At 36.2% G+C, this 15,186-nt stretch overlaps 1 protein-coding gene across 5 annotated transcripts in view; it reads left to right on the top strand.

Annotated features, from left to right (window-relative positions):
- Positions 1 to 15,186, top strand: part of PPHLN1 (periphilin 1) — a 107,487-nt gene that overhangs the window by 20,204 nt on the left and 72,097 nt on the right. For 3 of the 5 annotated variants that reach the window (XM_004694777.2, XM_004694779.2, XM_012734145.1), the window contains exons 3-4: positions 4,506 to 4,670; positions 6,741 to 6,802. In XM_004694777.2, the coding sequence (XP_004694834.1) occupies positions 4,506 to 4,670; positions 6,741 to 6,802 (227 nt within the window). The remainder of the gene's footprint in view (positions 1 to 4,505; positions 4,671 to 6,740; positions 6,803 to 15,186) is intronic. The other 2 variants (XM_012734146.1, XM_004694780.2) reach the window with 1 other exon arrangement.

The following is a 15,186-nucleotide window of genomic DNA, read 5'->3' on the forward strand; positions in this document are numbered from 1 at the left end:
GTACTTTTCTTTCTCTTTCTGGCTTATCTCACTAAGCATGATCTTTTCCAATTCCATCCAAGTTGCTGCAAAAGACATGTGTTTCTGTTTTTTGTTTGACAAAGCTGAAAGAATTTTATAGTGAACATCCATTTAGAGTCAACTATTTGCATTTTACTAAACTTGGCTTATCAGATATTAATCTATCATTCCTTTATTCATCCATTTTTTAGATGCATTTCACAGTAAAATGTGGACAATTGTACACTTTTCATTAAATAAATAGTGTATCATTCGCTTAATTGCAATAGTCAGAAGAACTAAAATCATTATACATTTTTTAAAATGTGAAACTTGCATATGTAAAGTGTAAAATCTTAATGTTAGCTGAGTTTTCACTTCATGTTCCTTTGTGTAGAGGTATTTTCTTGACTGACCTGACAATTGGAAGACCTTATCAATGTTTTTGTTGTCACTAATTCTAGAAAAATCTTATCAACTCTTGGCTACATTCTGTAACATAATATGTCTTAAACATTCTGGGGCAGTTTCAGTATAAAATATTCATTATTCCTGAAAGTCTTTGGAACGACTCAGAAATACCAGTATTTCATTGAAAACTCAGTGAGTGAGTTAAAACAGTAAGTTTTAAAAGCCATGTAAAAAAAATAAAGACGGATCAGGGTGAGGACAATTCACACTTATGAAAGCAAAACTACCAGCTTGTATCTTCATTAGGTGTGGCTTGTAATGGTATTTTTCTTGTAAAAAGCATGTGATGCCAAAATATTTTAAAATAGATATAGTAAAGTAGAAGATACATTATATGTGGTGCTTAGTCTGTGACTCATTGCAGGTGATGGGAGTATGGGAGTAGAACAGTGACCATGGTGCCTGTGTTTGTACCACCAGAGACTGTCATAGTAAGGAATGGAGTTGATGAAATTGACTATTTACACACACCATTGTGCTTACTTTGCTGTTAGGTTAGTTACTTCTGACTTTTTTTTTTTTTTTTAAAGATTTATTTATTTGTACATACAGAACGGGGGTACAGGCCAGAGGCTCAGGGGCGGTGAGAGGCTTCACCAGAGACAGAGCGGGGAGCAGAACAGGCAGATCGACGAAGCACACTGCTGAGGGGAGCAGCGGGCGGGTCAGGAGAGGTCTGCCACGCCATGTGGTCTCCTCCGGGGCAGGCGGGATTCGAACTCATGCGAAAGTGGCTTTAGCTTCTCAGTGCAGTGCTTTAACCCGCTGCGCCACCAGGGAGGACCTACTTCTGACTTTTTATGAGGGTAATAGTTAAGTCTATAAAAGCAGACAAAAATAATCCACTGCCTATAGACAAATCATCCCCATGGGGGTTACCAGTTCCTCTGGTCTGTTGGGTTTGGTCTATGCTGCCACCAATTTTCTCCTTATAGACTGTTTTGAAGTAAATCTGAGTTAACATATTTCAAATGCAAATATTTCAGTATGCATCTCTAAAACATAGGGATGTTTAAAAGCTTGGCAGGGAAGCATGGAAAATGAATGTTTTTATAGAAATAATTTTGTAACCATTATAACCTACCCAGTTAATAATGAGACTATTAATCTGGAAAATTTGTCATAGATTTGTATGCTGAATCAAACAAAACCATTGTATTTGGTGCTTTTATTTTTCATTTTGGTAATAAAATGAGAACATCTTGTATAATAGGGAATTTTATTAGTTGAAATTTAAAGCAAGTTAAGAAATTGTGTATTTATGACACTACCACCCACAAACTTGCACATTTCAGAATTTTAAAACTAATTTAATTGGTCAGATTTTCATCAGCACAAGCAGCTTTATTTCAGAAACTCAGAGGGCCTTGTCATAGAACTTGTTTCACATCTAAGGTCGTGACAAAAAGACTGTTGATTTCATAGATGGCTTTCTAAGAAAAAAATTTTTTTAGCACTTTATTTTTTTTAATAGCTTATTGCCAAGAAAATTTTAAAGTTTTTATGTGAATTTTTGCTTTTTACATTCTCTCAGAATAAATGATTAATTTGACTTAAAATATTTTTAATGAGTTGTATAACTCATTAAATGAGCTGTGTAACTTTTAGTTGTTCAGAGTGACCAATGCCCTTACTACTAACTTTGGAGGAACAATTTAGTTGATTTTACACTTACTTTTGGGAAATTGTATTGAACAGAAAACTGACAATGACTTAAGTGTGCTCCAGTTTTACGAGTTGATCTGTTCTGAACTTTTAAATTATATTTCATCTTCATTGAGTTTATTTTTAAGTTAGCTGAAAACAATCCTTGAGTGCTTTTTAAGTTACTTCTTTTTATTTATATTTTTAGGAAAAAAGAAAAATCTTGAGTGGTATGTAGCTAGATAAGACATGAACTCTCTAGGCATCTTCTTTCCTAAACTTTGTTTTTTTTTTAATAGCCAGGGAATTTTCTTTAAGATTAGATGTCTCAAAGCGAAGACAGTATAACTTACTATATTTGAACACTTCCTGAGAACATAAAGGACTTCTCAATTTGAACTTCATTGTTAGATACAAGAGACTATGTTTAGGTTTTTATTCTTTTTGCTGATTACAGCTTTGTTTTTATTAATATTTAGTAAAAAAAGTTCATTAAATTTAGTGACTTAATGTGATTTTAGTTTTACTTCTTTGAAAGTTTCATTGTATACAATTCTGTAGTAGTTTGGGGCAGTTGAACAAAAGAACAGTTTGCTTTGTAAAGTAATAAGCTCTTTATTCATCAAAGTGTTAAGACATGCATGCTTATCTGCACACTATCCCTGAAATGCATTTATAAATAAATGAGTACATAATGGAATGGAAATTTACAATTTGAAATGTTAATTTTGGCTTAGTACTAAAATCCAAAAAAATTTTATGGTAGTTTATGTTTACATCACTTTGTGCATTTTCCCATCTCAGTTGTAATCCCAGTGACCTTCCCATCAGCAGGTCACCCCTGTGCCATCACAGAGTCCAGTGCATTACCTCCTACCTCCCCCCCCCCTTTTTTTTTGACCCCATTCCCCCTCCACTCCTATAAAATATCTCGGGCTTATAGTTGTTTAGTTGTTCATTATTATCTCTCCCCCCTCCCCCCCATCCTTTATGCTTCTGCTATGAGTGAAACTATCCTGTGTTTTTCGTTTTCTTTCTGGCTTTCAATACTAGATTTTTTGAGAGCATAGTGTTTAAACAGATTTAGTTGATATCTGAGAAAGATAGCTTTTAGAAGAGTCAATAAAAGCATTTGATAAGGAAAGGACTTCAGGAAATCCTCAAGGGATAAGTACATCAGCTTGGTTCTTAAGTAGATATTAACTAATGCTTTAATTTTCCCAGCTACTTGCCAAATTTCCTATTGATTAGAAAATTTGAATAGGACATAAAATTTGGTAGCTATGTTTACTATTAAGAAGTTGTTTAAGGAAATAGATCCTTTGAGGAAATTAGTGTTTCACTTAAAATAGCAGAAGTAATCAAAAAACAAACATTTTGAGCACTTAATGTATAGTAGGTACTGTGCTAAATGCTTTACATTCTGTTTTTCATTTATTCCTTGCAACAATAATATCAGGTAGGTATTTGTAGGAATATTGATTTACAGATAATGAAATTAGACCTAGGATGTAAAGTAGCTAGCCCTGAATGTTGTGCTTTATCTTATTTTGTCACATCAGTTAAACATCATATTGATATCCTGTCTCATACTTTGATAAGTTTCCAATTTCTTTCACATATATCTTCTCAGATGTTGTTAGACATACAATGAATGCTCAAGACTAGATTATTTATATTTGTTCTGTTGCTTTCTAGTTTTTACTGTTAACCATCAGTTTTGTTCAGCTCTTTCACAATAGCTACTAATCTAAGACAGGCATTCTTCCTCTGCTGGGTTTTTCAGTTCCTACAAAAAAGGACTTTTTTCTGAAACTATAATATATTAACAACATACTATTTTGGAAATTAGTGTAAAATTTTATTTTGGGTTTTTCTTCCAAACCTGTGTGAAATCAAGGCTCTCCAGCGCTGCTGGGGAAATAGCAAAATGTTTCCCATTGATCTTTCTAGCTCCATATTACCTTCCTGTTTGCTGTTGCTTAAGTGTATTTCTTTTGGATAATGTACTTCAAATATGGTAGACTAAACATATATTCCCTTAACTGGTTTTAATTTTAAAATCCCTAAGCAACTAAGGCGTAGCACCACTGTAACATTCTTACTGTAGTTTATTTTTAGTAAAATAATAATATTGTGAGTTTTCATTTACTTACTGGTTTTTTGTATTGCTGCGTGTTAAACATCTGATTTCGTTGAACAATTTTGTTTCCTTTAATCCATATAAAGACTTTATTATTAGTTATATTTATGTTATTTCATGAATGCATTTTTGTTTGTTTATACCTTTATTTGGTTAAGGATAAGAATTCCTGTGCTTTTGAAAAAACCTTTCCAAAGCCAAATAGAGAAGTTAGTGATTTTTACATATTTCTTTTTGTCTGTTTTAGGATGGCTACCATAGAGTAGTTAATATTGTGCCAAAGAAACCACCACTGCTAGACAGACCTGGTGAAGGAAGCTACAGTAGATATTACAGTCATGTTGATTACCAAGACTATGACGAGGGCCGCAGTTTTTCTCATGATCGAAGAAGTGGTCCACCTCACAGAGGAGTATGTAAATTTCCCCCATGTACTAATTGTTCTTTTCCTAAGTTTAAAAATCATGTGAGTTTTGAAATTTATGTGACTGTCCAGTAAGGCAGTTGAATAAATACTTCCTGCTTGATGCTCTATTGAATTGCCAGCTGGAGCTGTCAGACAGGACCTGGTAGTCAAGGCCTTGGTGTGCTGGACAGAGTGGGTAGGCACTCTGGATAGTTCCATCTAAATGACATGAATTCTGACTAGCCTGCTTTTTTTAATACCCGCAGTTGGCAAGGATTTGTAGAACCTTATCAAGGTAATCTGCCTGTTGCCTTGATAGTCAATAAATGATGGGCAGGTGGGATTCATCTCTTACTGGAGGACCCACTTACAGTTTGGTTTTTATCGCTGTGAAATGGCTGTGGGCGAGGTTGGGCTAAGGTTGTTGAGACTTTCCCTTTTGTTGTAATTAATAAAGTTTATTAACTCATTGTAGAAAGTGCTCATACATTTCCCTTTCTGTAGTAAGCATTTTAAAAATGTGAGTTGCTATCACTTTTGTGTTTTGTGTCTCTTGGTCATCTTTAATAATCTAGAAGTATGCATTTAATATTACATTAATTGGCCATTGAGCTTGATTGAAATTATTTTTTGATGTAAGTCCTTTGGCCTAGCTGGCATGTTTACAGCATTCTTCTGCCAGAACATTTTCCTGTGTTTTCTCTCTTTTTTTTTTTTCATTCCTAACTTATAATATAATTGCCTGTGCATATCCACACTTTGTTTATAATCAAATTTGACCTCACACTGACCATTGAAATTTCTGGATTTTATACTTGAAGACATGGAGGTAAGGTGATTCATAGAGGTTAGAAATGTAAAGGAGTCTAGTTCTTATATTGTTAGGTCATAAAGGCTCTTGCCATTTCTGAAGTGGTAATAATACTATTCACCATTTCTTTCGTGGATTGGTTTTTAGAATTTGAATTGCTAAAAGTTTTATTTCTCATAGTGTTGATTTTTTTTATTTACAATTTTAAGTGTTTTGCATTGAGAAGAGAGGTTCAATGTTGGAAAGTGAACATGCATTCTCTCTCTTCTAGAAACATTGCATTGCACCACTGGAGCTAGTCTCACTGGGTAGTGTCAGGCAGGGTAGCTTCAGGTAGAAACAATTTGGCCTTTGCAAAAATAGTTGCTTAGGAATACCCTGTAGCAATTTAGTGTAGACTGGAGGTTTTGGATTTGTTGGATCAATTTAGTTTTGCATCTTGACTAACATGATTTTTTCTAAAACCTTGTAGCGTGATAGTGTTTCAGCAGCAGTCATGTTTTCTATTATTGTTACGCATTGTGTTTGTTCACAATTTATGTAATTTTCTTTTTAACTTCTTTGCAGACAAGTCCACATGAGGCCCTCAGGATTCTCACAGCAGACTTTTATTTAAGCTCAGTTATATGAAGCAGAGTTCTCCAGTATCTTACCACAGCTATTAAGCTTTTTTTTTGTTGTTTGTTGGCAAGTAAAGCGATGAGCTTGCAGAGCACAGATGCTAAGGAGGAAGATGCAGCTTATAGGGTCGGTCTTTCTGATTATTGGCAGTTGACGTATTATATTGTTCTATGTGCAATTTAAAAGCAATTGGGTGTCAGTCAAACGTAGCAAGCAAGCCCTTCTGTGGGCTTGGCTCTGAATATTAGTGAGAGTCCTTGAGGAAGGGAAGAAAATGAAAGATTGAGAAGTTTATGCTTCATTAAATTTAAATTTAGCCTTTGTTTTCCAAACAGGCCTCAGCTTTTGGGGTATTGGGATATGTGTCTTTGACAATAAAGTTCTTTAGACTACAAAGGAAATACTTAATGCTATATAATAGCAATAAAGAGTACACAGGTTAATTAGTTGTTGAAATGGATGATTTACTACAATAAATACCTGTCCTTTTTTTTTGCCTTTCAAATTCAGAGAAATATAGAGAGGTGTTTTTGTTTTTGCCCAATATTTAGTCTTAGAAATTACTTTGTTAGTATTATCAGATTATATCTTGCTTGACCAAAGTAATATCAATAAATATCTAAGTAGCTTTTTTTATGTTACAGGATGAATCCGGCTATAGGTGGACAAGAGATGATCATTCTGTCAGCCGTCAGCCTGATTACAGGTACAAAAATGGAAGTAGCAGCTACTTTGATACTCAGTACTCTGTGATGTCCACTGTTGAAATCTAGGCTCAGAGTACTTTCATAAGTGACTTAGGAGAAATTCTCCAAGTTATTTGACTTAACTTTATTTGAATCATTTTTCTTGGCATTATCCAGCTTTAATTTTTTTTAGTTGTGGTTACATTGATTTAACCCAGTTTATTTGGCTTAGGGGAAATGGTTCACACTCTGCAGATGTGTGTCATCATGCCATATTCACAGCAACACATCCACAGTCATTTACCATAAACCTATCCTCATTTTCTTTACACTCCCAAAAGACTTACCCCCTCTGGTAACCTCCACTCTGCAGTCATTTCTAGGGTTTGTTTTGGTATAGTTTTGTTAGTCCCTTTGTTTTGCTTTTCTGTATTCACTCACATGTGAGATGTGAGTAAATCATTTGGTGTTTCTATTTCTCCTTCTGATGTATTCACCTAGCACAGTCTCCTCGTTTCTATGTATATTGTCCCAAATGGCAAAAGCTTTTTTTTTTTAAACACAGCTGAGTAATATTCTATTCTGTACACATTTTACTAATTGACTACTCTGTCAATGGGCATTTCAGTTTTTTTTTTTTTACAACTTCTCTGTTGTAAATAGTGCTGCAGTGAACATAGGAGTGCATATATCCAGTTATTTATTTATTTTTAAAAGATGTATTTATGCATATAGAGCTGGGGTAAAGGCCAGAGGTGTGGGGGTGAGGATTCATCAGTGACAGAGTGGGGAGCATAACAGGCACATGTACTGAAATATACTGCTTAGGGGAGCAGTACAGGTCAGGAGAGGTCTGCCACACCATGTGGGTCAGCTTCTTGACTGGGGATTGAACTCATGCTGCAATGGCTGAAGGTAGCTTCATAATGCTCTTTACATTAATGAATTGGTATTCTTTGTGTAAATACCTAGTTGTGGAATAAATGGATACATGTGGTAGATCTATTTTTGATATTTTGCAGAATCTCCATGTTTTCCACATGGGCTGGGTGACTCTGCATTCTTACCAGTGTGTACAAGCCTTTTTTCTCTACACTCTTGCCAACATTCATTCATTCATTCATTTATTAAAGATTTATTTATTTGTGCATACAGAACTGGGGTACAGGCCAGAGGCTCAGGGGCGGAGAGAAGCTTCACCAGAGACAGTGGGGAACAGAACAGGCAGATCGACGAAGTACACTGCTGAGGGGAGCAGTGGTCGGGTTAGGAGAGGTCCGCCACACCATGTGGTCACCTCCGGGGCAGGTGGGAATCGAACTCATGCGGAAGTGGCCTAAGATTCTCAGTGTTGTGCTTTAACCTGCTGCGCCACCAGGGAGGGCCATATTTATTTATTTTTAATACAGGCCATTATAACAAGTGTGAGTCGCATTTGTGGTTTGCATTTCTCTTCTAAGTAATGTGCTGTTTTCATGTAGTTTTGATTTTGAATTTTTCTGATGATAAGTGTTGAAACTTCTTCACCTGCCTGTTGTCTGTATCTATTCTTTGGAGAAGTGACTGTTTACCTCTGGTGGCCGGTTTTTGATTGGGTTCCTTATTTTCTTTTTGTTGAGTTGTAGGAGTTCTTTCTAGATCTTGGATATTAGCCCTTTGTCAGATGTGTGATAAGCAAATATCTTCACTTAGTAGGGTGCTTTGTCATTTTATTAGTAGTTTCTTTCATTGTGCAGAAGATTTTTGTTTAATGTAGTCCTATTTGTTTATTATTGCTTTTGTTTCCCTTGCTGTTGGCATCAAAGTCCCATAGACATCACAGAATCCAGTGCCATGGAGGGTTTCACTTACATTTTCATCTATATATTTTATGGTTTCTGATTTTACATTGTAGGCTTTCGTTTCAGTTAAATTTTGTATATGGTATGAGAGAGTGGTCTGGTTTCATTTTTCTGCAGGTGGCTATCGAGATTTCTCAGCATTGTTTTTTTGAAGAGGCTTTCCTTTCTCCTTTGTCCATATAAATTATCCATATAAGTGTGAGTTTAGTTGAATCTTTTTAAGTGCCAGCTAATATTTCACAATGTGGATATACCACTTGAGTTAGTTATTGTCTTTCTGTTTCCAGTGCAAAACAGTGCTATAGTAAATCTTAGTACATAATGTCTTTATGAAACAGCATTTTAGTCTCTATGGACTAGATTGCTAAGAGTGGAATTTCTGGGACAAACAATAGACTCAATTTCCAGCTTGCCTCTAAAAAGCTGTGTCACCTTTCTTTCCATCAAAAAAAATCTTAACATTTCATTTGGATATTTAGTTTATTTTTCTTTTCTCAGTTGTTAATATAAGGCAAGTGTTGAGATTTTGAGAACTGCTGTAACGATCCTATAGATTCTGCTGTATAGCAATTTTATACCAATTCTGGCATAATATATTGCAGTTATTCTGTGATCAGAGAATGTTGCTTGTACTCCTATTCTACTGTTTGAAATTCATCGAGATCAGTTTTCTTAACCATAACGTGGTTAGCAAGATTAATCTGTTTTCAAGGTACAACATTCAGTATGGCTTGGTTTGTATTTATTATGTGTCCGGTATATGTCAGTTACTCGTCTAGCTTCTTGGAATAAAGAAATTTCTGTTTTCATGAAACTTAAGTTTTAATATGAATTTTGATAGTAAACATAGAAATGCCATATTTTTATGAAGGTTAAACAAGGCACTGGAGTAGAAAGAGCTTCTCTCTCTACAATTTCTTCTACTTGGTTTTTGGGTATCTTCAGTAACATCTCAGGTTTTACGCTATCACAAAGGTAAAACTTTTGCTAACCAACATTTTTTTGGCTGTTCTTTCCTGATAGCCTGGCTTTCAGATAAATTCCTACCTCAAAGAATAGAATATAATAGAAAATTATTGTTTTGGGAAAAATAAACCACTGCACTTATGAACCAAGCAAAGTGAATAGTTTCTGAGCAGTTAAGAAAATCATTCTAGTCTTTTTTTTTTCCCCCAGAGGTGTGGACCCAGTAATTCTTTGAATGTGGGAAGAGAATATTAGAACATTTTTTGAAACAATTTTTGTATTTATAGAAAAGTTACAAGAATAATTCAAAGAACTGTTTTCTGTCACCAAAGACCCCATTAGTGTCTCCAATAATGTGTTTTATAACAAAAAAGATCTAATTGGTGCTCATAAGTCCTATTTTTGTCAGTTTCTTTAAAATCTGTTAATAGTTCCTCAGTCTTTCCATAACTTTTCATGGGCCATGTTTTTTGTAACATGAATACAGGACAGGCATTTGTAGAATCTTTCTAAATTTAGGATTTAACTCTGTCTAATGTTTTTTTATTATGAGAGCAGATTATACATTTTTATTGGGACAGTTCCTGAAATACAGCTGTGAGTTTTTGTTTTGTTGTGTCCTGTTAGTTAGCACATGTTGACTGGTTCCGTTTTATCCTACCTTCACCTACTAGTTTCAGCATCCATTGATGTTTCTTGCCTGAATTGTTAGTATGGGTGATTGTGCAATCTGCTGTTCTCCCTTTATTATGTAGGCATTCTATTGTGAGGAAGATCTTTCTTTTCTCTCTACCACCCTTTAAAAAAAAAAAAAGAACTATAAATTTGTTCGTGTATTGTAATCTATAACTGTCATCACAATTGCAAGGCTTGTTAAATTTGGCCCCTGGGAGTCCTGACAGGTTCACATCTATGATTTAAAAAATAAAATTTTTGTGGTAGATTACATGTAATATAAAGACACCATTGTAACCACTTTTAAGTGTAGAATTCATTACACTTAATTATATTTATAATGTTGTGCTACCACCACCACTATTTCCAAAACTTTTTTCATCACCCCAAACTACTTGCTCAACAGTGATTCCTCGTTATCTCTGACCTCTGCCAGCCTTCATTGTCCTGTCTGCCTTTATGATTTTGCCTGTTCTTTGTAATTCACTCAAGTGCAGTCATGCTGAATGCCAGGGTGATGCCCTTGAGTGTGGTTTCTTTCATTTAGCATGTTACTGAGGTTCATCCTTTTCATGAATAAATAACCTTTGTATGTTATTTTGTTTATTCACTCATCCTCTAATAGATATTTGGGTTGTTTTCACCTTTTGGTATTGTGAATAATGCTGCAGTGAACATTGGCCTGCAGTCCCTGTTTTCATTGTAATTCTGTTTAACTTTTTGAGGAACCACCCAATTGCTTTCCATGGGGCTGTACCATTTTACATTACCACCTCTTATAAGTGAGGCTACCCTTTCTCCCCTGTCCTTAGGCAACACTTAATTATATTCCTGTTGTTGTTGGTATTACCATTTTTTAAGTGCGAAGTGGTATCTGTGGTTTTGCATTTCTTCGTTAACTAGTGATGATGAGCAGCATTTCATGTGGCTCTTGGGCATTTGTATATCTTCTTTGGAGAAATGGCTATTTATATTGTTGCCCATTTGAATTTATATTTTATTTTTTAAATTCGTTTCCCTAAATACCACTACTATGTCTAGCTCCCCCCATTTTTTAAATTGAATTGCAAGCCGTCAATTTTTGTTCTTGAATTTTAACAGTTCCTTATATATTTTGGATACTAAGCCCATACCAGGTATAATTTGTAAATATTTTCTCCCACTCAGTGTTACTTTATTGATAATTGTTTGTACCAAATTTTCAATTTTGATGAAGTCCAAATTTTTTGTTTATTTTGTTGCTGTTAATGCTTTTGGTGTCATAGCTAAGAATCCATTGCTGAATCACTATTTTCATTAACTGATGCATCACATTCTCTTGTCCCTTCCTTACTTTCTCATGCAAGATATTCCCTGTTCTTCAATTTCTTTGCCCTAATCCTAAAAGCAGCATGCCTGAAAAGAGTGTGGTTTATTGGAAAGTGTTTTTTTTTTTTTTTCCCGAAGATTTTATTTATTCATACAGAAATGGGGTACAGGCCAGAAGTGCAGAGTTGGTAAGGGGATTCACCAGAAACAGAGTGGGGAGCAGGACAGGCAGATCCACAAAATACACTGCTGAGGGGAGCAGCAGGTGAAACAGGAGAGGTCTGCGCGCGATGTGGATCACCTCTGGTGCTGGGATTGAACTCTTACTGAAGCAGCCACGGTTTGGCTTGGCTTAACAGCGCAGCGTTCTAACCCAGTGCGTCACCAGGGAGGGCCTGGGAAGTAGTTTTTTGAAACCATGATCTGGACACTAGATGTGCCTGTGTGCACACATGCGCTTGTGCAAACATATACCATTGACATGCGGTTTACCCACATTATAGCTGTGTCCTTACCTACTCACCTTAGTTCTATACTTACACAGTGAATTATTTTATCTCTTTTCAAAACATGTTGTCAGTGAAATTCAGAATATATTAGGCTTTATTTTGTTTTGCATTCAAGGATCATGCCATGGTATTCCAGGGGTTATCAATTTAGACAAAATGAGGCTTTATTATTATTATTTTAAAAAATTTATTTATTTATGCATACAGAACTGGGTACAGGACAGAGCTGCATGGACGGTGAGAGGATTCACCAGAGACATTGGGGAGCAGAACAGCAGATCGACGAAATACACTGCTGAAGCGAGCAGCAGGCGGGTCAGGAGAGGTCTGCGGTGCTGTGTAGATCACCTCCGGGGTGGGGATCAGACTCATGCTGAAGTGGCTTTAGCTTCTTAGTGCTGTGCTTTAACCCGCTGTGCCACCAGGAAGGGCCCAAAATTAGGTTTTTTTAACAGTAAGTTTTTCCTCAGTAGTTTTCAGTCTTAGAATAGAACTGATTATTAATATTTAAAAATATGATTCAGGCCCTCCCTGGTGGCGCAGCGGGTTAAAGCACTGCACTGAGAATCTAAAGCCATTTCCGCATGAGTTCGATTCCCGCCTGCCTGGGAGGTGACCACATGGCGTGGCAGACCTCTCCTGACCCGCCCGCTGCTCCCCTCAGCAGTGTACTTCGTCAATCTGCCTGTTATGCTCCCCACTCTGTCGCTGGTGAAGCCTCTCACCGCCCCTGAGCGTCTGGCCTGCACCCCAGTTCTGTATGCACAAATAAATAAATCTTTAAAAAAAAAAAACAAAAAATAAAAATATGATTCAGACTGTCACCATATATACACTAGTATGTTTTTTGTCAAATGCGGGATTTTTTTTTCTGTATTTACTTGTGGCCATGTTCTGAATATTAAGATAATTTTCTATTTATTGATATTTAAAAACTAAAATAGATTTAATTTCTATTTTTAGCATAGCAATTCTGTCTGCTGTTATAAACATGTCCTTTGGTTAAGTTCAGTGATATAAACATTTGAGTGTTTTCTATGTATAGGCCACTGTGCTTATGTCACTGACTTACTGTCTAGTGAGTGAAGTATATAAGAATATCATGTAATGTGCTGAGGTGGCACAAGGTAGTGTAGGAAGACAGACATGCTTGTCATGTGCTGGTTTTTGTTTTTTTTTTTTTAAGGCCTGCAAAATCCAATAATGTGAACAGATTTTGAAGGAAAAATATGAGTTAACAGAAAGAGTTATGGGGAATGTGTTACTGTAAAGGAAAATATATGCACAAAGCTGTATTAAGAACGTTTCAAAAATTTAAATGGTTTTTTACCTGGACAATTGTGGCTTAAAGTATGACTAGGAAGCTTGGGTTTTGTTTTATTAATAGTGGAAACTACTGAACAAATTTTATTCTCATAGTCACAGAGGGGACAAAGGTAACCCCACCAGGTTGTCATATACTTTGTGTTTAGTATATAGGGTGAATTTTAAAGCAAAGAATCCTGAGTGTGTAAATTAGAGAAACACCATTGCCTGAGATTTGGCATTATGGCAGGAATGCTTTCAAGGGAGGAGCTACTTTCAAAACTGAGGTTATCCAAGGAGAAGATTTAGTTAGATGAGAGCCCTTGGATTAAAGACAGAGCCTTGGGCTCTGGGAACACCTTTCTGGGAATGGTGCAAAAATAAATCTTTAAGAACAATATTAAAGGCCAATACCTAATGCAACTGGGCATTCAGTAATACAGAGATCAACATTTCTCATGGTTTTGACTGTTTCAGGATGATGTGTGTGGGGGGATAGATTCAACCTGGGCAGACAGTTAAACAATAAAGTTCATAATTAAGAAGAAAAGCAGGTGAAGTTGTTAGCTGTAGAAGGACAATGACTAAAGGGAGATGTTTTTGTTCAGTCCTCTTTATTTTGGGTGATCAGTGACATGAGCCAATTTGTATGCTGAAGAGAAAGAGAAGGCTTGAGATCTTAAGGCAGAAAAGGGATAACCGATGGAAGCAGTTAAGTGAAGACCACTGATTGAATGTCTAACTTTTAACCAGAGGAAAAAATATTTATATCCCCAGAAAGGAAAACCAAATTCAGGATGTAGCAAATGAAGGCAAATTGGGTGAATGGGAGATCTGGGCTGGGTAGTGGAGGTGTAGTGCATGCTTGGTGACTGCTGTACTCTTCAGGAAGTAAGACAACTTATTGAAAGTGAAAATTTTGGTTCTAGGTTGGAGGACTTGGGGAGAATTGTGAAGATAAAGAAGAGTTGGGGAAATGAATGGGAGATTAAACTCACCAATATTTGGTATTTGGTAGTGGAATTGAAGGCTCAGTGGAGCATGACAGACTATGAGTGTACGGGGGGCCAGCCTGCAGGCAGCTGACAGTTTGTCAAAGAAGAGATCACAAATTTGGGAATTAAATCTAGCTTTGGACTGGTGAAGATGAAGATTAGAATTGATGGGACAGAAAGTTGTTGGTACTCATAGAATGACTCAAATACAGGTTCATGGATTGCTACAAAATGTAGGAGACTGGAGGTATCCATAACATGGGGGCTGCGATTGTAGGAATGAAAAACTGAGGTATACTACACTCTGTTAGGAATGCATTGTTGAAATGCAAAATAATGAAGTGCTGCTTTGGATGGGGATCAGTGGCAAGGTTTAGTGTTGTGGAGAGGGAGGAGGTAGCTACAAAACTAAGACGCCACACAGAAGACCTACGGGGAGTTTGAAAGTCACCCCTGATGTGGGTAGATGTGTTTCCATGCAGGCTGTGTTCCTGGGCTAAAGACTTTAGGAAGTGTGACTAAGTTATCAGGAGGTTTTTCATCTGGGCAGTGAAGGGTTACAGTGGTATGAACTTAGAGGGATTTTGGGTCACTCTTCCACTTTTCTTAAAGATGAAGGATTTAAAACTTAATCTTACATTCCCGCCTTAGGATCTTGAGGCATGGTCATCCATATTTACTTGTTACACAGGAATTTAGGGGAGGTAGTGATTCTTTTGGAGGGACTCGACTACTAGTTATTTTATTTTTATTTATTCCCCATAAAATTCCCATGGCCAACTCACCTGTATACAATCACCATAGT

This window comes from Condylura cristata, unplaced genomic scaffold (genome assembly GCF_000260355.1).
Source record: "Condylura cristata isolate star-nosed mole 26May11 unplaced genomic scaffold, ConCri1.0 scaffold00047, whole genome shotgun sequence".
Classification (NCBI taxonomy): Eukaryota; Metazoa; Chordata; class Mammalia; order Eulipotyphla; family Talpidae; genus Condylura; species Condylura cristata.